At 38.9% G+C, this 27134-nt stretch overlaps 1 protein-coding gene across 1 annotated transcript; it reads left to right on the top strand.

Annotated features, from left to right (window-relative positions):
• The first annotated feature begins 21789 nt into the window (after nt 1-21789).
• Nucleotides 21790-26753, top strand: LOC149190761 (uncharacterized). The gene is made up of 4 exons (XM_089410588.1): nt 21790-22189; nt 23407-24372; nt 24613-25801; nt 26618-26753. Exons 1-4 carry the CDS (start codon nt 21790-21792, stop codon nt 26751-26753), a joined length of 2691 nt encoding a protein of 896 aa, XP_089266714.1.
• The last annotated feature ends 381 nt before the right edge of the window (nt 26754-27134 follow it).

Genomic DNA, 27134 nt, shown 5'->3' on the forward strand with positions numbered 1-27134 from the left:
CTTGGATGAGGTGCCGGAGAAGGGATTCGATCTGCTGCTGCTGCTCGGATTCTTGCCGCTTGACTAAATTTAGCCGCTGGATAAAGCTATTCATCTTGTGACTCATTGAGATTGGAAAAATGGATCCTTGCAGACGGATTCTAATTAAGAGAATAGAAATCTTCCTGGATTATTAAAAGTCTTGATTCTGTTTCATATAAAGGGCTTTATTCATTAGATTGTATTACTTATCTAAGGTGAAATGGGAGTGTTCTTAAAACTAATAAGCTGCTGCTGCGTCAAGGTTGATCTCTTCCTCAAGGTAAAAACTGCACACGATTGATGGGGAAGGGCTAAAAACTGCAATAATCTTCCACAATTTAAGAATCTCCTCGAACTACAAGTAAGGAATGAGAATTCTTTGTTGAGATTTCAAACTATAAAACAATACACATGTCATCAGGCAGGAGAGTTTGCTATGACCATGCCTATGAACACTTCAGTACGAACACAACAGTCAGTTTTAGTGCTTGGATCAGTCCATAAGTTGAAAGTATGCTTGTATGGAAGTTCTAATTATAAGAATTTATTCAACGGTTTACATCCCTGGGATTCATGTAAAATAGCTCAATTTAGTACCCAAAAGCAAAAACCAGAACGAAAAAGCAGCAGCCCTGCAGTCTTAGACAAGCCATGTCAACAACAGCTTATCTGCACTACACTGCTAACCAGCAGCACAAGTGGAAATATATAGGCCTCTGCCCCAATGTTATTTTACGATTTCAGACTATTTACGAAATGCACAATATATACTCACAGTATACAGTCACAATCAGTGTGTCCTCTCAATTTCAGATTTTTTTTTTTAGAGACCCGTTTAAGAGGACCAGGCTGGAGATTAACGAGTTCTTACAAAACCACTACAGCGTAACCATGGGTTACCGACAAGGGATTTGGCAGGACCTGTCGCAATCTCAGAACGAATGGTCCCGCATATTCCATGCTCCTTATTCATTGAGAAAAGACCACACAGATTATTCGCTTCGACTTTGAACTGTATTCTAACTCCACCTCTTATGTCCACTCAACAGTTAATATAAAACACGGCAATGGTCCAGCCCCAATGTACACCATATCCTTTATGTTGGTTTCATACTGTAAATGAGAATCAGCAATTTTGCGCATGCCACCAAAATTGTACCGAAGGATACTTACATGCATGTTGCGTGCTTTGCTGTAAATATAGGTGACTAGGACAATGACAGAGTTTAGTCACTCATTGAAATTATTGAGGTTACACGTAATCATAATGTCCGGTGTTTTCTTGGCAGCCAGTCCTTTAGAAAAACCATTAGTCTTCAATTTTCGAGGTCTATGGAAAAGCTAGAGTAAAAAGGAAAGTCGTATCAATACAAAATTTTATAATTGTCAAGTTGGTTGAATAGACAGATGTACAACAATTAATCTGCAATTTTCTAGAGCTATGGAAAGCCTCTGTAAAAAGGAAAGGTGGTATCAAATTTTATAATTAACAAATCCTGGAGATTGAATATTATGTGTCGTTCGGATATAATCGGATGGCCAACTGGAAAGAAACTGTTCTTTCTTTTCTTTTCTTTTCTTTTTTTTTGAAACTTGAGTAATTTGATTTTAGAAAAATACCCACATATAGCAAACAAAACTAGTCATGCATGCATGGGCCCATAGGCCTCAAGGGTTCAACTTGTGCTCTGATACCAAGTGTAAGGACCACATCCAGACTATGTACATATTTTTTTTTTTTTTTTTTTTTTTTTTAAATCACAGCAAAAAGCAACTAGAAGAGAAAACACAGTAGGAATTCATTTCAAGAAACATATCATAACATTTACATACATTTAACTAAGACCAACTAGTATTGCAATACATATGTACCGTTCACCAGAAGACGAGACTCTGTTCGCTTTGCTGTTGCTAGTATTCCCTTGCTGTCGGTCACCTTCGTGAATGAATGGCGATGTACTTGATCCGAATGCGATGACCCACCGGTTAACCTCCCAGCCTACTCCTTGGGTACTCTTCTTCCCCACGGACCCCCGAGCTGCAATGGGGTTGTACAATGGAGAATTTCAATAGCTGGTAGAGGAGAGCACTCCTTGGCTCAAGAGTCCCCTCTCTAAAATCCTCTACCTCACCAAACTCACTATAGGATCGTAATCACTGCTTTGACATCATCTCATCCATCCAACAATAGGGTTCCCCAAAAAAGTCCCTTCTCCTATGGCTTGCCCCTTATTTTATAAGAGTCCTCCTAGATGACACTTGGCATGTCATGTATAATTAATTATTTTTTTTTAATTCAATAGTTTGATTATTCACCCACCCATGTGTCATTCTCACATCAAGGGTCTCCCAAAATTATTTACTTAAATTTTTATTTAAAACCAATATTTTCCTCACCTCAACAAGATTCCTATTTCTTCTCCTAGTTGTCTCTTTATTCCCCCTTTTTGTTCCTTAATTTGTGTTCATTACTTAAAGTCAATTAATGAGTCAAGATTTGATCCCCTATTTACTCCCTAATTTAACTGAGGTTATCTCTTAGATGGATATTCTTATGTTGTTTGTTGCCACATGGAGGTTCTTTACATTTCTCTAAATTTAATTTATTATTCTTATTTTAATTCACCTTCCTCTTTTCTTAATTAGGTTTAATTAGTTTAGGATTAATCTTTATCCTTACAATTATGTCCCTCTTTCCCCTTTTACCTAATTAAACCATATAATCTTCTTAGTATTTTCCAACATGGAAAGGGTAGAGTTTTTAAGGTACTCTATTTTATTTCTTCCTATGATCCTCCTTATTCCAAGTTTTATTTTTGATTTAATTACCTTGGTTTCTAATCATCATTTACCCTTGATGTAACTTTACCTAGTTTTCATTCCTTACTTATATTTATTTATTATTATTTATTTTTACTGATTCCAAGGGTGCCAAGCTTGGTTGTGCCCTTCAAGAACTTCCCTAGAAGTTCCAAGGGTGCCACACCTAATAGTTTAATTGTGATGCCAAGGGTGCCAAGTTGGTCGTGCCCTTCAAGAATTTCCCCTGAAGTTCCAAGGGTGCCACACCACTTGCCCTTCAAGCATCCAGTGACTACGAGGGGAAAGTATAGTGCAACGTCATAGACCACTATCATCTCTTATGTTGCCTGCTATAGTGAGACTAATGGTGCCGGGGATCAAGGAATCCGCCTTGATGTGCGCCCCCCAGTAAACTCCTCATGAGTGACCCAACTTTGGGACCTGCCCTCATGACATCGTGATCTTCAAGGCGAAGGTGTTTCAACCCTTCCAGCCCAAGTCACGACGGGAGTGCTAGTGGGTGAGATCAGGGACTCTGTCCCACCCCTCCCATGTAGTTCCATCCACCTGTACAACCCCATCACCCATATGTGGGTCATTCGGTCAAGCAACTAATCTGTGCCTGCAACCATTAACATATCATCAGAATATAGTTAAACATATATGGCAGATTTCAAGATCGACTTAGACTTTAAAAGATAAAATAATCTGAATTTTCATCAAACCAAGTTTCATCAACATGTCATATGCGAGTGCCTCTGATGGTTTCCTGCCATACTCAATAATCATCAGTAACAAGGTTTCTCTATGTTAGTCATTATCATAATAGCATCATTAACAATTCCTAGTCATTCACATCATTGTCCATTGTAAGTCTGAACTAAAGGAAGTAGGTAACATAGGGGACACATCCCTCATGGCTATCATCAATAATCATTAATGGAAACATACATATTCATTAAGCTATCAACATCGTAACATCGTAGAAATATACCTATCCATCAATTTATCATCATTATGCTTTTAGTAGAGCACATACATATTCTTTACTACCCTCATCATAAATTCAAATAGAGACCAACTTAACTATTTAATGTTGCAATCATCAGAATACTGATAGATACGATACATAACCATTCATGCTATCATAATATCAATGGAAAGTATTCATAAACATCACAACCATGAATATCTCAATCGCTAATAATAGTGTCATGTGTCCAGATCCTCAATCTGAGGTCCTCAAAGAATAAAGTGTCTAAGATAATGTCATATTGAGGTCAGGAAACTAGAGTGGGCACTACAGTCACTAGCCCAGATTCCAGCCAAAAGTTTGGTAATGGATGTAGTGGTAGCAGATATCCCTGCTAGGTTTGGAATGTTACTATCTAGGTCATGGGGAGCTAAATTGGGTGGTGTTTTGAAACTAGATTTTTCTTATGCTGTCATACCAATTTTTGGTGGGAAAGAAAGGAGGTTGTACAGAGAAACAAGATTTATTAGAACAATCACAAATAATGAAGCAAGTAATTCACCTGTATATGGCTAGGAAAAAGATGACTTTTCTTGCTTCATGCTGCATGAAAATGCAGAATTCGCTGAAGATAACCAGAGGCAGCTTACTTCAGCCTGTGTAAATATAGAGCTGCAAACAGGAGGGGTGTTGAAGTGCTTCTTTGATGGAGCGTATTCTAAAGAAGGAATAGGTGATGGTCTCCTTTCACAGGATGAACAGATTCAAGATCACAATATTGGAACCCAGAAGGAACCCAAGCTGGTCAAACTGTTAAAGGAAATTTTACTTAATTATAAGGAGAGATATATTAAGATTTTCAAGCAATACACTGATGATTTGGCTTGGTCCTATGAGGATCTCAAGATATATGAGTAAATCATGTTCAACAAACTTGGATTCCCTGTCAAATTCATAATAGACAATTCTCAAGTGTTTAGTTCAAGTAAGTTTGTTGCCTTTTGTCAGAAGTATAATGCCATTTTATCTCATTTAACTTCTTATCATCCACAGGGAAATGGATTGGCTGAATCCATTAACAAAACTTTGATGAGAATCCTTAATAAAACTACTGCAGAGAATCTTGATGGTGAAACTTTACAGCTACCTGTCAATGGGCAGTACCTCAATCATTACTTCCCATTCTGAAGCATAAGCACCTTATCATTGTAGATACCAGAGTGAATTCAATGTACCAATGCCATAGAATTTGAATTGGTTAAGCAATATATGACTCCATGCCCAAGGTGAAGGCACTAATCTGCGGTTCTTAGTGCTTCTGTGGAAAAAGCATTATCCCCAGGTGGAGCCAGATGTTGTAGCATCCATTGTTTTTTAAGTTTTATTTTAAGTTTTATCACAAAATGAAAGAAAAATATAAAATATATAAAAAAAAACAAATATTATGTCATAACGGAAAATAAAAAGAAATGCAAATATTTGAAAGAAATGGTTGATTTTATATTATTAATGGCTTTGAAAGTGATAAACCCGTGAGAAGATCTGGTTCGTCCGATCAACATGCCATAGATCCGACGACAATTGTGTGGGTAACTAGAACGAAGTTTATTTCGGAAATCGGACGCGATGGTGTATCAAATATAGTTTAATTCGTTGAAGTCTGAGCCAATCTCAGCTGTCCATCGAAAGAGATGGGATCTGACGGATATCGGGTCAGAAAGTAATCGGGTTCTATCTTTAAAATTGGACTCGATAAATAATTAATTGGCATTTTTTATTTCCTATCGGGTTCGTATGGGAGCGACGGATATCGGGTTGGAAAGTAATAAGGTTCTATCTTTAAAAGAAGACCCGATAAATCATTAACTGGCAGTTTTTATTTCCTATTGGGTCCGTATGGGAGTCAAAGGGGCATTGAAAAGGCAAACGCGACAGGTTTATGAACCAGAGTGTTAATTCTTTTGAGTTCCATGGAAACTGAAGGTTTGCCATATGCTAAAGGTCATGCAGGTTCAAGAGGTGTGATCAAGTGATAGCTTGATAAGTACGTTGAGGTGTGTTGTGGGGAAGCAATGAGCATGAAGATTAATTAAAGCTCAACCCCCGCAGTTGACCATGACGTTAGCATGGTTGACCGTGATGTATGGCCTGAAATCACTGCAGGGTTTCAACCTCATTGAATCTCCCATACATTCTTTACCCCCGCGGTGAGCTCCCAAAGCTTTTTGCCTCACGTCGCTCATTCCACATCTTCCACCGCTTTCATCTGTTAATTTCCTATGCCACTCACCATACCCCGCCACTTCATCCACTACTCCATTAATGCTTAGCCATCAGCAGAACCATAGGCTCAAGCTATAGATTCTAACAGCAAGCAACAATCTCCCATCATTCTCTGATTTTTATAACTTCTTATTATCTTGTTTTATTGAAATGAATGAGGTGTTTTTACCCTCAAATGTAATATTTTGTAATGATCTTTACTTCAAAGCAGTTAGAGGATAGTTAGGTAGTTTGATAGTTTTGGTGATTACCAACTGTCTCATAATGTATAAAAAGAGGAAAATTTACAGAGGGGGTTTGAACTTTGGAGAACCTAGAGACTAGGCCACTGTATTCCTAATACAACTGTTGATTAATGAAAGAATCAGGAGTTTTCCACACATTGTTGGGTATGATTTTGTGACTTCTCTGTTATGTGTCATCAAATGTTTTCCTCCTTTAAGTATGGTAATGAAGTTGCAGGTCTTTATTTTCTTATGTAAATGAAGTTAAATTCCCTTAAAAGAGCGCTCCTATACTTGAAGTTCCCACCTCTGCAATTCTTCTAAGTTATAGATAGTAGTTTCTATGTAAGACAACATATTATCTTTAACTTCTCCAAGTTTCACAGATAGTAGATTCTGTGTAAAATAGCATATTGTCTATGACTTATTCAAGCCTTCTTCATTCATCATTTATATTCAGCAATCAAATGGCATTCTGAGATTTTCATGTCACCTAAGTATTGAGGGTTTAAAACCAAGCCTTTCAGGTCCTTCATTTGAGAATATAACATACAATTAAGTGACAATAATTATACACATTAATGTCTTAAGCACGATTTCTACACAGCCAGGAAATTGGTTTCTTAAGGTACAACACTTTCTTTGGGTGATTCATCTCTTGATAAATTTACCCACCCCACTCTCATCTGATTTGGTAGAACCCTAGACAGGTTAAGGAAAACCCTAACCGAAGGGTATGCTAATGAGAATATCTGAAATCCAAAAGATTCTTAGGGTGATTGTGAAATGCTAGTTGAAGTTTTATTGATGATGTTTTTTTTTTTGGATTTTGGTGTGATCTAGAAATCCTAACTTGTTAGGGTTGAATGATGAGGTCTAAAATCCCGAACCTTTGAAGTTTTGGTAATGTAGGGTTTGTTGAATGTCCTACATTGGAACCCTAGCTCATTGGGGTTTGGTGGAATATGTGTTCTACATTGGAAACCTAGCTTATTATGGTTTGGTGGAATGTGTGAGAAATACCCTTACATTGCCTTAGAATTGATTTTCTTGGTATGTGTGTGTTTGTCTGATCAAACCATAGTGTAATCAAATGATTGTGTGTCTAACTCTTATTTGATATTGTTTTGAAGTTGGGTTTGACTAACTCTTGATACAGAATCTAGGCATATATATATATATATGTGTGTGTGTCCTTTTGCTTGAAATCCTAGGTTGATCTAGGTCAAAGGTATTAATGTTATTGGACATATGATATGCTTATGTATGGTTATGAATTCCTAGATATGTGTGTTGACCTAGTCATTGACAGTCATGAGTCTTAGGATTTAATGAAGTCCTTGTCTGTAATTCTAGGATGTTGATGTTTGGAAATATAGGGTGTTATAGTTAAACCCTAGTAGTGACATTTTCTAGTGTGAAATATAACAATCTGATATTTATGCATGTAATGATTGTTGAGATTGGACATATAAGGTTTTGGAATTAAACCTTAGTCAAAGTAAAATCTCCGGAATATGATGATTTGAGATTTGTATAAGATTGTTGAAATTGTGAAAATGGAAATCTAGGGTTTGCAAATAACCTTAGTAGTAGTTGGTCATGTTAATGACTTATTGATGGTAGATTGAAATGCTAGGGGCTTGGAACTAACCCTAGTGTAATATGGTCAGGTTGATGACTAAGCTGTGATTGACTTTGATTGATTTTATGAAATATAACATTCATATGAATCCCTATTGAGAAGTCTAACACATGTTTTTTGGAAGGTTGTTAGATGATTTGTAGATCCATATTTAAGTGAATGGTTTCTAGGGTTTTCTATATGTTATAGTAAGGTATTTCATACCTTTGGAAGACATATTGAAACCATATATGAAATGAATGATCTTATGAAGGAGTCTAGGGTGTATAAAGTCCCTAGCAAGATGTTGAAAAGTATATATCTCTTGTTTGTATTTAAGTCTGGGTATCTAATATGAATAAAGTTGAAATTGTTCTGTGATTCTAATATGGCTAACATCGTGCTTCTATAGTTTTGGTTATACTTTCTATTTAAGTTGTGCAGGCACACAATCTTCAATTTGGTGAAGATGCTCAATGTGACAAGCAAGTTGTGCTAGTACACAATCTTCAACTTGGTGAAGATGTGATGAGCATGATGGGGATGATGATAACTCTAATGAGATAGTTGGAAGCCACAAAAGATTCTCCGATGTTGAAAAGAAGAAGTTGATCTCCCAGAGGAAGCATGAATAGAAGAGATCTCCCTAAGATTAAGATGGAGTCCGCATAAAGAAGTGTTTCCTGGTTGAGAGGGAGTGTCAAATATAGTTCTTTGCTTCATGTGTCATGCACTAGACCAGGACTAACAGTCGTAAGTCTGAGTGAAGGCCATAAGCAGGAAAAGGAAATTGGAGAATGCATTTTGTAGTGCTACTGAAAAATGGAAAGCAAGATCCAATTGAAGAATATGTTGTTGCATCTAAAGTAGGAAGGAAAACATATTATCAAGGAATATTCTATCAAATATTCGATTGAGAGTCCTACTATGAAAATATGAGAAGCAACATTTGTTGTATGTAGCACCCTAGAATTTTGTATTTGATTACGTACATGTGAAATATTGGGTTGTGTTTGTACATATGATTCTCTCGAAGGAAAGCATGATGGTTACCAATTAGTTTGATTGGGAGAGATTGGTTATTCTTGATCTACTGGATCAAGGGGTATTGAGGCTTTGCAAGTGAATCATTTCCCAGGGAGACATCTAGCTGACACTTTGTGTTGATGTCTCAGTATTCGAAGTTGGAAAGGTAGTGTTGATTATTGAGCTCTATTTTGGTTAGACACCTAGATTTTGGGTTGGTGGTTAGAAAGTAAGCGTGATGGTACCTAGAGGGGCTGAAAGCTTGAGTCCACCTTAATCCCACCTGGATAGATTTCCCTTGTCAGGAATCTAGTACATGGCATTGTAATGCGACTGGTTGGATAGATTGCCCTGGTCAGTAATCTAGTCCATGGCATTGTGGTGCCTAAATTGTTGAGTGATTGGTTGGATAGATTTCCCTGGTCAGGAATCTAATCCATGGCATTTCTGTGCCTAAAAGTTCTTTGTGGTTCATATAGTTTGAGATCTTTCATTGTATATGTACATTATGAATACCTCGCTAGTTAAGAGGGAGTGTTGGAAAAAGTAACTATGTTTGGTCTTCAATAATGTATTGAGTCATTATGTAATGTAATTGTCAAAAGAATAAAGAATTTATTATTATTATTATTGTGACTTATTAAAGCACATGTTTCGTGCTTGGGTCACCACGTTTTAGGTCAAAGTTCCCATTAAGGACTTCTAGGATTTATTCTGAGTCTATATAATTATTGTACATTTAAAGAGACCCTTCTTGGGATTTTGAATCATGTGAATCGGCTAAGTATTGAGTCAAATATCAATTATGTAACCTCCACACCTTGTCGGCCTAAGGGAAGATCAATTTGGAATAAGGACCCATTCTACCCCACAAGAATCCTATAAAAGGAAGGACTAAGAATTCATTTGGAGCATCACTTCTCATTCTCTCTCTTCTGGGCAAAAGTGCAAAAATTTGTTTATTGGGCAGAAGTTCGAAGAAAGAGGTTGGGAAAGTCTACTATCGGGAAGTCAAAGTGAATGCGAGTTTGGGGAAGTCTAAGGAGTCAAGGAAAATTGAAATTTTGGTGGTGGTCTCTCTCTGTTTCATGTTCTGGATTGGGAGAACGAAGTCTCCCAAGTTGGACTTCTGTCGGATTCCGCGAGATGCCACAAGTTGCTGCATAGCCAAAGTTGCTGGAAAGAGATCAATTTTCTAGAGGCTGACTTAGTATGGAGGGAATTTTTGGTCAAGGTCTAGGGTGAAGAGTATTAAAGAATACTATTAAAAGGAAGAATTACTTTGACTAGGTTTTCCCCTCGAGGGGGGTTTTTCCCTGACATGTGCCTACATCTTGTGTTCATTGTTTTATGTGATGCTGCTTTGTGTAATTACTTGATGAACTAAAGAAAGAAGATATAAATAATCGTAATAATAATTAACATCACAAGTAATTATCAAGATCGAGAAAATATTTACTTCCTTTATGATTTTCCAACATGGTATTAGAGCTTTGGTGATGAAAGAAGAAAAAGGAAAATCCATTCAAAGGCACTATCTCAAGGAAGGAATCTATCATATTCAAGGAGGATGTCTAACTCTATCAAGGGTGAGATCAATCTTGAAGGAGAATCTAACTCCATATCCTAGAAGAAGAGGATTTACCTAATCCTCGATAAGAACAAGGTATTCGATTTGGTAAAAGAAATTTAAAGAAGCGGGCTATTGAAGAAGGCAGTGATGCCAACAAAGAAAAATTTAGGGATCTAGAATTGGTGGCTATGAATATGATGGTAGAAGGGATAAAATACAATCTTTTCCCATTCATAGCTAACATCGATCATGATCAAGATATGTATTAATCCCTGTCGAAGATTTTCACTATTAAGAACATTGGTCAAGTAGCAAGTTTAAAGAATGAGCCAAGGAATACAAAGATCACAAAGGAAGATATTGTGGCAACCTTCTTTGTAAAGATAGCTAGACTCAGGGATAATCTTTAAGCCATCGATGAGATTATTCCGAACAAAGAATTGGTGATCACTGTTTTATTAGTATTTCCACCCTCTTGGAGTGCTTTTGCTTAAGGTCTCAATAGTTGGAAGGTAGCTCCCACCTTTGAAGAATTATGGACTGCATGTAGTCAAGAAGAATTAAGGATCTCAATGGTTGCCAATCCTGAAGAAGTATTAAATGCTTATGTTTCTCATCATAAAGAAAATAGATTGAAGGGACAAAGGAAGAAAGTTGACATGTCTTAGATAGAGTGCTATCAATGTCATAAGAAAGGTCACTACAAGAGCGATAGTCCCAAGAATCCCAAGAATAAGAAGAAACAAAGATATCAAGCCAACTTTGCTGAAGAAGGAGACTCAAAGAAGTCAAGCCAGAAGAATCCGACATTAGGGACTTATACTATTAAGTCATTTGCTTTACATAAATTGTTTTTATATGTTTTAGAATTTATATGTTTTTAACATGTCTTTGGAAAAGACATTTTTGTATTACTTTAAGTTTGTAGGTTTCCCTCAAGCTTTGGAGGGAGATCCCAACAACTCTCAAAGATAAGTATCTCATGTTTTTTCAATTTTGGATTCATGCACTCATTTACTTTTGAGTATATTAAAGTACTAATCACCTTTCTTCCTCTGTTGTCTTGATTAGGGAAAAACATCTGCAAGAAAGAGGATCTCTTAGGACAAGGTTAGTCAAGAAACAAAGGTATGCTTTGAATTCATTGATTGAAAGGATTTGTCATTTGATAATCTATTACTAACCTTGTTATGACTAGCAGTATTGAATCTTAGTGATTCTTGTTTGGGTGATTCATCTCTTGATAAATCTACCCACCCCACTCTTATTTGATTTGGTAGAACCCTAGAAAGGTTATGGAAAACCCTAATCGAAGGGTATGCTAATGTGAATGTTTGAAATCCTAAAGTTGCTGAGGGTGATTGTGAAATGATAGTTGAATTTTTATTGATGATGTCTTGTTTGGGATTTTGGTGTGATCGGGAAATCCTAACTTGTTAGGATTGAATGATGAGGTCTAAAATCCTAAACCTTTGAATTTTTGGTGATGTAGGGTTTGTTGGATGTTCTACATTGGAACCCTAGCTCATTGGGGTTTGGTGGAATATGTGTTCTAGATTGGAACCCTAACTTATTAGGGTTTGGTGGAATGTGTGAGAAAGGCCCTTACATTATCTTAGAATTGATTTTCTTGGTATGTGTGTGTTTGTTTGATCAAACCCTAGTGTAATCAAATGATTGTGTGTCTAACTCTTCTTTGATATTGTTGTGAAGTTGGGTTTGACTAACTCATGATATGAAATATATTTATGAAATATAGGCATATATAGAGATGTCCTTTTGGTTGAAGTCCTAGGTTGATCTAGGTCAAAGGTATTAATGTTATTGGAAATATGATATGCTTATGTATGGTTATGAATTCCTAGATATGTATGTTGACCTAGTCATTGATGGTCATGAGTCTTAGGATTTAATGAAGTCCTTGTATGAAATTCTAGGATGTTGATGTTTGGAAATATAGGGTGTTATAGTTAAACCCTAGTAGTGACATTGTCTAGTGTGAAATATAACAATTTGAGATTTATGCATGTAATGATTGTTGAGATTGGAAATCTAAGGTTTTGGAATTAAACCTTAGTCAAAGTAAAATATCTTGAATATGATGATTTGAGATTTGTATAAGATTGTTGAAATTGTGAAAATGGAAATCTAGGGTTTGCAAGTAACCTTAGTAGTAGTTGGTCATGTTAATGACTAATTGATAGTCAATTGAAATTCTAGGGGCTTGTAACTAACCCTAGTGGAAGCTGGTTAGGTTCATGACTAAGATGTGATTGACTTTGATTGATTTTATGAAATCTGGGATTCATATGAATCCCTAATGAGAAGTCTAACACATGTATTTTGGAAGGTTGTTAAATGATTTGTAGATCCATATTTATGTGAATGTTTTCTAGGGTTTTCTATATGTTGTAGTAAGGTATGTCATACCTTTGGAAAACATATTGAAACCCTAGATGAAATGAATGATCTTATGAAGGAGTCTAGGGTGTATAAATTCCCTAGAAAGATGTTGAAAAGTATATTCTCTTGTTTGTATTTAAGTCAGGGTATATAATATGAATAAAGTTGAAATGCTTCTATGATTTTGATATGGCTAATATCATGCTTCTATAGTATTGGTTGTACTTGCTATTTAAGCTTTGTAGGTACACAATATTAAATTTGGTGAAGATACTCGATGTGACAAGCAATTTGCACTGGTACACAATATTCAACTTGGTGAAGACGTGATGGGCATGTTGGGGATGATGGTAACTCTGATGAGATAGTTGGAAGCCATGAAAGATTCTATGAGGTTGAAAATAAGAACCTGATCTCCCAGAGGAAGCATGAATAGAAGAGATCTCCCTCAGATTAAGAGGGAGTTCGGATAAAGAAGTGCTTCCTGGTTGAGAGGGAGTGTCAGATATGGTTCTCTGCTTCATGTGTCATGCACTAGACTAGGACTAACAACTGTAAGTCTGAGTGAAGGCCATAAGCAGGAAAAGGAAATTGGAGAATGCATTTTGTAGTGTTGTTGAAAGAAGGAAAGCAAGATCCGATTGAAGAATATGTTGTTGCATCTGAAGTAGGAAGGAAAACATATGATCAAGGAATCTTCTGTCAAATATTCGGTTGATAGTCCTACTATGAAAAGATGAGAAGCAACATTTGTTGTCTGTAAGACCCCAAAAGTTTGTATTTTATTATGTACATGTGAAAGATTGGGGTTGTGTTTGTACATATGAATCTCTCGAAGGAAAGCATGTTGGTTACCAATCAGTTTGATTGGGAGAGATTGGTTATTCTTGATCTACTGGATCAAGGGGTATTGAGGCTTTGCAAGTGAATCATTACTTGGGGAGACATCTCGCTGACACTTTGTGTTGATTTTTGAGTCCCCGAAGTTGGAAAGGTGGTGTTGATTATTGAGCTCTGTTTTGGTTACACACCTGGATTTTGGGTTGGTGGTTAGCAAGTAAGCCTGATGGTACCTAGAGGGGATGAAAGCTTGAGTCCACCTTAGTCCCACCTAGATAGATTGCCCTGGTTAGGAATCTAGTCCATTGCATTGTGGTGCCTAAATTGTTGAGTGATTGGTTGGAAAGATTGCTCTGGTCAGGAATCTAGTCCATGGCATTGCGGTGCCTAAATTGTTGAGTGATTGGTTGGATAGATTACCCTGGTCAGGAATCTAGTCCATGGCATTATGGTGCCTAAATGTTCTTCATGGTTCATATAGATTGATATCTTCCATTGTATATGTACATTATGAATACCTCCCTAGTTAAGAGGGATTGTTGGAAAAAGTAAATATGTCCGGTCTTCAATAATGTACTTGAGTCATTATGTAATGTACTTGTCAAAAGAATAAAGAAAATAATTTTTATTATTATTGTTGTGACTTATTAAAGCATGGGTTTCATGCTTGGGTCACCATGTTTTAGGTCAAAGTACCCATTGAAGACTTCTAGGATTTATTCTAAGTCTATAGAATTATTGTACATTTAAAGAGACCCTTCTTGGGATTTTGAATCATGTAAATCAGTTAAGTATTGAGTCAAATATGAATTATGTAACCTCCACACCATGTCGGCCTAAGGGAAGATCAATTTGGCCTAAGGACCCATTCGATCCCACAATAATACTATAAAATGAAGGACTACGAATTCATTTGGAGCATCACTTCTCATTCTCTCTCTTCTAGGTAGAAGTGCGAAGTAGGAAGCTGGGAAAGTTTGTAGATGGGAAGCCGAAGTGAATGCGAGTTTGGGGGAGTTTAAGAAGTCAAGGAAAATAAAAATTTTGGTGGTGGTCTCTCTCTTCTTCATGTTCTCCATTGGGAGAACAAAGTATCCCAAGTTGGACTACTGCTAGAAGCCATGAGCTGCCACAAGTTGTTGCATAGTCGAAGTTGCTAGAAAGAGATCAATCTTATGGAGGTTGTCATGGTGTGGAGGGAAGGTATAGGCAAGGTCTAGGGTGAAGAGTCTTAGTGAATACTATTGAAAGGAATAATTACTTTGAATGGGTTTTACCCTCGAGGGGGGTTTTTCCCTGGCATGTGCCTACATCTTGTGTTCATTGTTTTATGTGCTGTTACTTTGTGTAATTAATTGATGAACTAAAGAAAGAAGATATAAAGAATCATAATAATAAGTAACATCACAAGTAATTATCAAGATCGAGAAAATCTTTACTGCCTTTCTGATCCTCCAACATGAGCCTCCCACTGATCTTTCAAGATTGGAAACACACAATCTAACAACTCCATATTAGGAGAATTTTGAGGTCTAAAATGGGCCTCCTCAGGAAAATAATAAAATAATAGTTAAAATAATAAAATAAGGGTTATGAATCTTTAAAGAAAAATAAAGGAAACTACATTTCATTGTATTTTCAGGTTATCTCCTTAAAGCTTTACTCAAATCTCAAGTGTAGATGCCTGTTGGATGCGGATTAAATTCCACATCCAATGAGTACTCATCCTGCATACTTTTGAGTAGACCCACATTAAAAAAAATGAAAATACATGAAAAAAATTGTGTTGAACATGTTTTTTGATGTATTTTCTATTTTTTCGATGTGGCTCTACTCAGAAGTATGCAAAGTGGATACTAGTTGGATGTGGAATTTAATCCCATATCTAATCAGTGTCTATAGTTGGCATTTGAGTAAATATGCAAAGTATAATCCACGAATACAATTTAAAATAGGATTTTCTTTTATCTCCAAAATATTTACCCTTAGGGATGGCATCATCATCTTGAATCCTATTGGTTCTTATGAAGTTAATTTTGTTAGTACATTTTTTGTTTTTAGGCCCATTTGTTATCTCAAAATTCCCCCAATGATGCATCAATGTTGGGAATTACATCTCACCAGTTGCAGTAGAATTTCTCCAACACACAACACCTTTTCTCTTTTACTCCATTATTGTTTCTCTCTCCAACATTCTCTTCCTTTGTCTATCCCCTGTTCTATTGTTCTCATCCTAGGTTTTTATTTTCATTCTTTCTTTTCATCTAGGCCCTTCGTGGTGCCCCCACAAAATTGTTCGTTTCCCCTCCCCTTCACATCATGGAAGTAGGGAATGTGGGAATCTATTCTTCCCAACATTTCTTTCCAAATTTTAGGTGGTGTGCGTTCAACTACGCCAACCAAAACTACTCACTGCTCTCCCTTAGATCATGGATCTGTTTGTCCCATTCATCAATTCCAACAAATATAAAATTTATTTACAATCACAGTCATTATTTATCATTACAAAATCATGGGTTAACATAGGGGTGTTATAAACCCCACCCCTTTAAATGAATATCATCCTCGATGTTTTCTATAACTAGAAAGCAAAAGGACAAAAACTAAGCTTTATATAACAACTTACTTTTTCTTATTCATAAAAAAGGGTATAAAACCCTCATTTGTTCTTCTATCTCCCAAGTGGCTTCATCGAGTCCAAATTTCTTCCATTGCACCTTGACCTTCTCTATTACTCAGTTTTAGAGCATGGTCTATCTTCGGTACATGATGCATGATGGTTCTAGTTGGAACTCTCCCTCGGGTTCCACCTGTATCACAGGTTAGTCAACGATATGATTAGCAACATGTACATACGTGAAAAAAATTATGTACATTCACTGTGAGTGGCAAGGGAAATCTATAGGCCAATGGCCCCAGTCTTTCAAAGATATAAAATGGTCCACAAAATCTAGTTACCAACTTGGCACAAGACCCCATTTTCAGTGAGCTCTTCCTTGGTATGATGTAGAGATACATATGCTCTCCCACTTGGAATTCCTTGTGCACCCTCTGTCGATCTGCATAATTTTTTTATCTATCCTGAGTTGCCTTCAATTTCTGCTTGACCTTGACCACTTACTGCTCCATTTCCTTCAACATATCAGGTATGAGGACTACTCTATTTACTAGGTCATCCTAGCTAATAGGAGTCAACCATACAATGCCTCAAAAGGGCTCTTCCCCAGTGATTCCTGATATCCATTTTTGTATGCATACTCTACCAATGGTAGGAAATCTTCCCACTTCTTTGGTTGATGCATGGCATACATTCTCAGCATGTCCTCCAAAATTTTGTTCACTCTTTTTGTCTGGCCACCTGTCTAAGCATGATAGGTGGTACTAAAGCCAGTTGGGTTCCAAAACCAATAAAAAATGACTTCCAAAAATTAGAAGTGAATTTACCATCTCGATCTGATATAATATTCTTAGGTACACCATGCAACTTGAATATTTCCTACATGAATATCTGAGCTATATCAATAACTTTGTGAGTGGACTTGGCAACGATGAAGTGAGTTGTCTTATTTTTTCCACTACCACTATAATGGTGTCATGTTGTTTAGTTGTTTTTGGCAATCACATAATGAAGTTCATAGATATGAATTCCCACTTCCACTCAGGAATTGGGATTACTTGCAATAATCCAGTTTGGTGCCTACATTCCACTTTTACTTGTTGGCACTCCAGACCCTTAACAATATATTCAGTGAATTCCTTCTTCAATCCTGGCCAATAATACATCTTATTTATGGTTGTTATCATCTTATGATAACCAGGATGACCTAAGTAAGGTATTTTATGGAACTCATCCATGATGAGATTCCTTAAATTAACTAAATTAGGCACATACATTTTGCTCTTGAATAACAACATACCATCATCAATGAGATGGTAACTCTTGCTCACAAATCCTTCTGGTTCCTTATGCAAACATTTCTTTACATGCTAGTAGTGTTCATCATGAGAGAATGACTCTTTAATCATTTCTTTGATTTCAACTCCGCTAATACTCAATGCTGCCACATGAGCCTCTTATATATTCCTATCACTACTACATTTGTGTAACACCCTCCTCCCACATCTACCCAAGTAATCGACCAACCAGGGTAAACATGTGATGAATAGTTACTATGATATGATTCAACTCCCCATGTTTCAGTTAAGGAAGTGGAACCAACGGAACACAACAACATAGACCTTCCAGACCTACTGCAAAACCCCCAGGAGCCATCCAAACCTTCCAGGTGACTAGCCCTGAGACAAACTAATTTTTTTACTGCATTAATCCCCCAGTCTCTCCCATGACATGGGCATGAGTGCGACTAGGACCCTCCAGTCACTCCCACAACATGGGTATGCATATGACTGGGGACTTTCCCAAGCAGTTTTGTGCCCGCAACTTCAAATTATGTGCCACTTTTTCAGGGCCAGGGCTCAGGTCACGACCCAAAACTCCATGACACTTCCAAAAATGAAAGATAATAGTGGAATAATGATGCAAATGTAATTAATTGAAAAAGGAATTGAATGGCCCCTACTAGCCATGATGCACATTCTTTCAAACACGCCACAAATATGCATTCTACAGGTTTAAACAATTGACCTAAGCATAGGGGTCTTATACTTATCTGAGAATCACTAAGAAGCATTGATTCTTCATTACAATAACTTCATTACCATCTAATAAGTCACATATTCATTGTACGTACAATGATTAACCAAAACATGATGAGAGCCATACATTTTCATTGTCATAAAACTCATTCATAACCAACACATACCCACATAAATATCATGGATATAACAACCATATAAGCCACATATAAACAAGTATATTTACCCATAAATTACCAAGGAGAAAGAGAGCTCTTATTTACGATTGCATAAGTTGACCAAGCATGGGACTTCCACGAACCACCCGACCATAGACTAGGATGAACCAAAATTTTCTTTCTTCCAGTCACCCCCATGCCATATTCCAAGCATGAATGTGGGATCTGATAAAAAATTCAATTAAACCCATCCAGGGCTTTCAAAGGCCAAACCACCTCAACCCTCAACCAATGATTCCACCTCATGGTTGGACATCACTAACCATCACCATATAAGTCTCTACCCAAGCTGTCCAGGGTTCCAGAGCATTTGTTCCAACTAAGGCTTCCAGGACTAGTAACTCAACCCACGACTGTTGTCGGGCTTCCAGAGCATTTGTCTAGATAGGACTTCCAGGACTAGTAACTCAACCCACCAACAACTTCGAGAGCATTTGTCCAACCAAGGCTTCAAAGACTAGTAACTCAACCCAAGCTGTTATAGGGCTTCCAAAGCGTTTTTCCAACCAAGGCTTCCAGGAACTAATAACTCAACCCACAACCAAAGGCACAAGAAAACCAACCAGAAAAAAAAAAAAAAAAGTAAAACCCACAACACCATGGCTATCCAGGAAATGGCAAGGCTATGCAAATCCACTATCAATCTAGGCAATCCTCCATTCCAATGACAAATCATAACCAAGAACCCACATGCATATTCCATGCATGCCAAAACTAGTGAGGAAAACATACACACAACTCGGTACCTGCAAGCAAAACCCGTTGTAGTTGTTGATCTGAATGTCCTCTCAAGCTTTCCTGCTCTTCCTTTTCCTTCTTTCTCCAAAACTCCAAGTATGCCACCCTCCTCCAAGAGTGCTCCAAGAAAACTCTAAGTGTCCAAGATTATGAGAGAGAGAGAATAGAGAGAGAGCTCCAAAATAGAGCTGATAAAAGCCATTAACTGATCCTCATAAGCCCTTTTATTAATGAGGCCTCTGTTTTCTTCATTTTCCATTATTTTCCTTCATTTTCCTCCTCACATTCAACCTGTGACCTTTCACCTCCCTTTTCTCCTAATTTCCATTATTTTCATAAATAAATGCCAATAAATGTCATTTTGCCTTTCCAAAGCCTTAGCCATTTCCTTTGCCAATTTCTTTAGCCATTAATTAATCACAAGTGATCCCCATCACTATTTTTTTTCCCAACATTCAACTTGGAATATGTGTCCCATGACCAAGGTCTTATTTTACCTTTATTAGTTCTTTTACATAGATTTTTGCCCAGGGCTATTTAATTTGGGTGGAAATTTTGACGACAGAATCCGATGGAATGGATAAAATCAGAAAAAGTGTTGGAATATATATATATATATATATATATATATATATATATATATATATATATATATATATATTTCTAATATCTCAATGCCTGTCGAATATCCAACGAGAGTTCTTTAATGGTCGAATATTCGACGAAATGTCCTATCCCGTCGATTATCCAACAGTTTCCTATAATCCCTTTTTTCGTAGAATCTCTTACGAGATTTCTTTTACTGTTGAATATCCGACACTATATCCAATATGAAAATGTGTTGTCCAATTTCCAACAAATGGCAAGTAACCATTGCATAACGTTCAATTCCACATTAATGACTTTTTTCCCTGACAATGTCTAATATAAGACCGCTTTACGTTGATTAATTTAAATAATTAAAATAAACTACCATTAATATTATAATTAAATATAATATTATTAATATATAACTAACATATATTAACTTCCACATATTCCATCGAAATAAATAGTGTTTTTTTATTAATACTTTATTGATTTAAATCGTAGAAAACCGACTTCACAAAGGAGATGGATATGGAGTCAAGGGTTTCAGATCAGGATCTGTCGCAGTTTTGGGTTTATTCAGGTTCTTGAAGCACAAAATTATTTTCAGCTATCATAACGGTACCTCGCGGCATCTGCTAGCCCGTACGCCTCTGCTGTTACCTTTTTCGCTGCCGACAAACTATCGCGGTTAATACCTCCTCTTCGTCGTCTTAGCCTTCCCTTCCCCTCCCTGATCGCTACCATTCCAGTTTATACAGCGACGGGCTCCCCAACACTCTGAAGGCAGCTGGCGCAGTTTTTTAGTGACAGTTATGGAGGACTTAGTTGATTATTCAGTGGACCCTTTGGAGGGGGTCTCTATTTGGACACATCCTCATTCAAACCCGGCAGGCGTCTTCTCCTTTGGTTGTGAACTTTTCGATGCCGTCAAAGCGTTGCCATCAATCTCGGGATCCAAGAGCTCGGTTATTACCCTCTCGGAGGTCAGCCCTACCCTGCCAGACCTCACGGCACAACCTCTGTCGCCTTCTACTCTCCAGTTTGTGGAACATCCTCTGAACCCTAGCAGTGAAACCCTATCGACGGGCCTCGCCCCTTTTCCTCCCTCGGTTGGCTCTCGTGTCCCCTCGGCTACTCAATCCTGTGAACCAGTGGCTCATGCTGTCGACCATCAATCCTCGTTGCCACTTGTCACTCCCCAGTCTGGTAACCTCACTGGGATTTCTCCCTTAACTGGCATCTTCACCTCGGTGCCTATCTCGGATTCTCCTATCACTGGGACACTTCCCCCTTCGACCGACCCACAACAACCCTCATCTGATGATAGGACCAGGGCATCTAAAAAAAAGAAGTGTTTGAAACCTAAGGCCTGTGAGGTTTTCCTTAGGTTAACCAAGGACACACAATTGTGCGACTCCATGGACACAACAGATCGGGTCTTGGTGGGTTGCGTCAGGGGACACAACTACAGTGTGTCAAGGCTGAAGCAATGGGCAACTGAGGTATGGGGTCATCACCTGGTTGATCCTCCATTTGTGCAAAATTTTGTTAAGGGATGGTTTTCCCTACGCTTTTCCAGGGTCGAACATACAAATTGGGTGCTCTCAACTGTCTGGCATATAGAACAGGCGTTGGTGCTCCTCCGCAGATGGACTCCCCTTTTTTACCCTAAACAAGAGCGACTTGAAGTTGGCCCCCTCTGGGTCCATCTTCCTGGGTTACCATTATAGTTCTGGTCTGAGGATGTCTTTAGACGCATTGGGAATGCACTTGGCACTTATTTAGAACATGACAAATCCTACCTCACTACAGGGAAGATGGCCTATGCTAGGGTCCTGGTACATTTGGATACCATTGATGGATTACAGGAGTTTATCACTATACAATGGAGGAATTCCTCTCGGCGGCAGACGTTGGATTATGAAGGAGTTCCCTTCAGATGCAGAAGATGCCATAAGGTTGGGCACCTATATCGAGATTTCCCTCTTAATGGCAAGGCTAGTACAGGGGATTCAGGAAGGGTGATCCCACCAAAGTCACCACAGAAGCAGGGGGAACAACCCCCTAGAGCTGACTCAGAGGTACAAGCGGATCCTGTTTCAGTAAAGAAGACCCCCATGCAAGTGACCCCGAAGAAGCGCGACAGACCACCTATTCGGCCACCCTCTCCTCCTCTCACAAGGGCTAGGGCGGCTGTCAGGGCTACGGATGCTTCGAGTAAGAACTCTCCCTCTGCTAATCTTTCTCATTTTCTCTCTACTGCCAATTGTAATGTTTTTTCTACTTCTGGCATTGTTCATGGCTCGGTTGGACTCTCTCTGCCCCCCATCTCTTTGACCTGCCCCCTTAGCCCCCCCTCATCTACTCTCTCTACCATTCCCCCTTCGTTCCCAGACCCCCTCCCCCCTATCACTCCTGCACCTGAGTCTGGGCCTCCCTCCCTGAGATATCAGACCTGATCCAAGGCAAAAAGACAGGCTTTGGACCACATTGGATTAGACCTGATTACCTCCCCTTCCCCCCTAAACTCCCTTGGGGTTGACCCTCGTCTCTCTCCAAAGCACAGAGCCTAGCTGGAGACGAGATTGCTACTGGCAAACAAGCAACCATTCATGGGGCACTTAGAGCACGGATCCCCCTAAAGGATCCCCCCCATGAAGATAGTCTCCTTCAATTGCAGAGGGCTAGCTAGGCCTGAAAAAAATTAGCACTTCGAAGAATGATTGCCGCAGAACCGGTAGATGTCATTTTTTTACAGGAAACATTAGGAACAACTGAAGCCATCTCTCACCTACTTGAATCGATGCTCCCCGATTGGATATTTCTTGGCCTTGATGCTAATGGAAGATCTGGTGGAATTTCCTTGGGCTACAATTCGCGCACCATAAACCTTCGCAACAGTTGGGGTGGATCTGGGCATATTGGGGCGGATTTGTTCATAGCTGATCTGGGAATGGAGATTTGGTTTTATAATGTCTATGGGCCGTGCCATCATCGACCTGAATACTGGGATCACTTCTTGAGCTCTGAGCTACTTCAAAAGGAATACCTTATCATGGGAGGTGATTTAAATTTCTCCATAGGCCATTCTGAATCATGGGGTCACCGAGCACAGAGGGACCCCCTATCTAACTATTTTGAGAATGCCTTGGAATCACACAACTTGATTGATATCCCCTCTGCAAAGCTGCAGCCCACCTAGAGGAATAATAGGATTGGGGATGATAGTCTAGCTCGAAGACTTGATCGATTCCTAATCAAGGAAAGACTACTTGACCATGGTCTTAATCATAGACAATGGGTGGGATCGGGAGGCATCTCTGATCATTTCCCAATATATATGGAAATCTGCGGAGGGCAGGGAAAACCCAAGGGTCCTTTTAAGTTTTTCTCTGCATGGTTAAAGGATGCTTCCTATATATGCATGGTCACAGATTTTTGGAAGACAAATCCCCCAGCTGCTGGAGGGAACATAGCTAAAGGTTTTGCTCACAATCTTACCGAGCTGAAGAGGCTTTCCAAAATATGGGCACATAACAAAAGGGTCAAGGATGATCAAACCCTGAGAAAGGCAGAAAGTGAAATAGCAGAATTTGAAAATGATCTGGGTGGGGTATACAGCTCCATAGAACACAAGGAAAGAATCTCATCTTGCTATGCAGCTAGAGGGAAAATCTTAAAGGACCGTGAAGAAGCTTGGAGGCTGAGGAGTAGGGAGATCTGGCTGCAAGAGGGTGATGATAACACAAAATTTTATCACAAATATGCAAATGGGAGGAAAGCAATAAATACCATCTGGCAGCTCTCAGATGATCAAGGCCTCACTGTAAACACTTTCCCTCAGTTGGCATCATTGGCATCCTCTCATTTCAAAAAGATTTACAGAGCTCCCCCCGATGTCAACCTTGCTGAAATAATACAAGTGGCTCAGCTCTTTCCACGCTTTGTGGAACAGGAGGATGCCAGGGAACTGACTATGGAAGTCACTCTAGGGGAACTAGAAGCCACTCTCAAGTGGTTCAAGAAAGATAAGAGCCCTGGGCCGGATGGTTGGTCGATAGAGTTCTATCTAGCTTTCTTTGAGATTCTTGGTGCAGACCTCCTCAAAGTCATTGAGGATTCCAGAAATAATGGCAAAATGCATGCTCCTTTCATCTCAACCTTCATTGCGCTCATCCCCAAGACCGATAATTCGACCACCTTTGACGACTACAGACCAATTTCTTTGTGCAACTGCATTTATAAGATCATGGCTAAAATTATAGCCAATCGACTGAGGCCCATCTTATCCAAACACATATCTCCAGAGCAATTTGCCTTCCTACAAGATCGCCAGATACATGAGGCTGTGGGAACAGCTCAAGAGGTATTGCACTCTCTGCATGTCAAGAAAATCAAAGGTATGATTCTTAAGGTTGATCTCACTAAGGCTTTTGACAGAGTTTGCTGGTTGTACTTAAGAATGTTGTTAACCCACCTGGGGTTTCCTTTTGTTTTCATTAAATGGATTATGAGTTGCATCACTAACATACCATTCAATGTTCTGGTTAACGGAAGCGCTTCTCCTTTCTTTCATTCTGAAAGAGGTCTCCGCTAGGGCTGCCCTCTGTCACCATTACTTTTTCTCCTCATTATGGAAGGGCTCAGTAGACTAGTCAAAGAAGAATTCAGAAGGGGCAGACTGCAAGGCATAAAAATCACAGATGAATGCATCTTGACACATCTGTTATTTGTGGACGATGTCTTGATATTCCTCAATGGTGGCATTGGGGACTTGACGAACATGAAGAATACTTTCTCTTTATTCACATCGGCTACCAGAATGACTATAAACTGCACCAAGTCTACTTTGACAGTGGCCGGATGCTCCCAGCATGAGATTCATTATGCTCTTCAAAGATTTCAGTTCTCCCTCCTGAGACTGGAGGAGGGTCTCAAATATCTGGGATATAAGCTGAAGCCCTTGGGATACAAAATAGCAGACTGGACTTGGCTTATTGCAAAGATGGAAAAGCGACTCAACATCTGGTATTATAAATATCTATCCAGGGCTGGCAGACTTATTCTCATTAAAAGTGTACTGGAGGCTACTCTGGTCTATTGGATGTCCCTGGCATGGATTCCCAGGGGCATCCTCTCCAGGATACAGGCCTTATGCTGTAGATTCCTTTGGAAGGGTAGACAGACAGGAAAAAAATTTGCATGGGTCAAGTGGGAAGCTCTAAACTTGCCAAAGAAATGGGGTGGCTGGGGCATTAAGAAGTTGGAGGATTTCTCCTCAGCACTGGCAACAAAACTTGGTTGGCAGCTCATTACAACAAGCAGTCTTTGGAAAAAGGTGGTTGTCTCTAAATATATCGCCCCGCTGCAAGTGATGGACTGGCTAAGACTGCCTCAAAGGCTCTCCACTAGGATATTGATCATATGGAAGGTTGTAATCAAGTCTCTGGACTCCATCAGAGTAGGCATTACTTGGAAAATACAATCTAGATCGGCTGTGAGGATTGGGCTGGATCCATGGATTGGTTGTGGGAATGCTCATAGGCTGCCAATTGAGCTCACAAACCATCTCAATGCAGCGAACATCACTCACATTTGTCACATTGCAGACTCTGAGCATACCACTTTATTTCAGCAAGCATGGAAATCGGCCCACAGTCTGAACATCCCTCATCGGTGGTCTCAGATCTGGAATGATTATATCGAGGCCCTTACAGAAGCACACATCCGAATAAGTGAGGGCAAAGATGAGGTAATCTGGGCACTTTCGAAGACCGGGAGATACTCACCTAACGAAGGTTACCTTATACCTCAAGCCATCGAGTCATGGTGGAAGAAACTTTGGAAGCTCAAAGCACCTCCCAGATGTAGACTCCTTATGTGGACAATATTAAAAAATAAAATCCCCATAGGAGACAACCTTCTCAAGCATTCTCAATATGGTCCATATTGGTGTTGTCTCTGTAAATGCTACAATGAATCAGTCTCTCACCTTTTTATAGAGTGTACAGCTGCACAAGAACTATGGCAATCTATTCTAACATCGGTGGCACCACAGTGCAGGTGGATGGGAGCATCTATCATAGAGGCATGGTCCGATTGGTGGACTATCGCTATTCCAACCAAGCTTAGGAATCTACCACTCCTCGTTAGTTGGGCACTCTGGATCGCAAGGAACAAGCTCACATTCCAGAACGTCGTCCCGCATTGGCCCTCCATTGCTGCCCGTGTTTTGACTGACTTTGCCCTCATTCCAAATGACATTGAACCCTATCGACCCCGCATTATAGTACCAGAGACCATTAATCACCGGATACCTTGGGCCTATTTTGACGGCTCCGCCCAGGAGGGAGGATGTGGCGGAGGCGCCATACTATATATTTCTGTTTCCCACCTATACAACATACAAATGGGATTAGGGAGGGGAACAAACAACTTTGTTGAATTAACCACCGCAAAATTTATCATTCAATTCGCTTTGGATAAACATTGTAGAGATCTACAATTATTTGGGGATTCTAAAGTTGTATGTGACTGGCTAAACAAAACTACAAGATGCTCTGCATTTTCATTGAGACATATTCTGGATGAGGCTCTGCGACTTATCTCTTTTTTTTACTCTTTTACATGCCATCATATTTACAGGGAACGGAACACAGCTGCCGACAGATTATCCAAAGAGGCTGCGGACAGGCCTCCAAGCACTTGGTTAATACAGGAACAGAGGGATGGCGCTCACTATCAGTACTACCATCGGCCATATATGGATATCGCTGTATAGTTTCGGCTTATTGGGAGCCAGGACATATTTACATGTTTTTTTGTTAGTTACTCCATCTGTAAATATACATGTTTTTAATTAGAGCTGATCAACACTCTCAAAGTGCTGGACTATTATCTAGTAAATTATTATGCAGTATATCACCTGACATTGATGCCTCCCTGCATGGACATAAGGCATCAAATTTTGAACAGTTATATTCCTGAACCTTTATTTTTGGACAGGCAACGCCTCTCTTACAGCATATGCATCGTGCATTTACAACATGTAATTTTCTTACTTAATGAAAATTACGATTTTTCCAAGGGGAAAAAAAACTAACATATACTAACATTAACATTAATATAATATTATATAATTATAACATCAATTATATATATA

Source organism: Pinus tabuliformis, chromosome 3_1, assembly GCF_031772625.1.
Source record: "Pinus tabuliformis cultivar Carrire ecotype Pingquan chromosome 3_1, CPIR1, whole genome shotgun sequence".
Lineage (NCBI taxonomy): Eukaryota > Viridiplantae > Streptophyta > Pinopsida > Pinales > Pinaceae > Pinus > Pinus tabuliformis.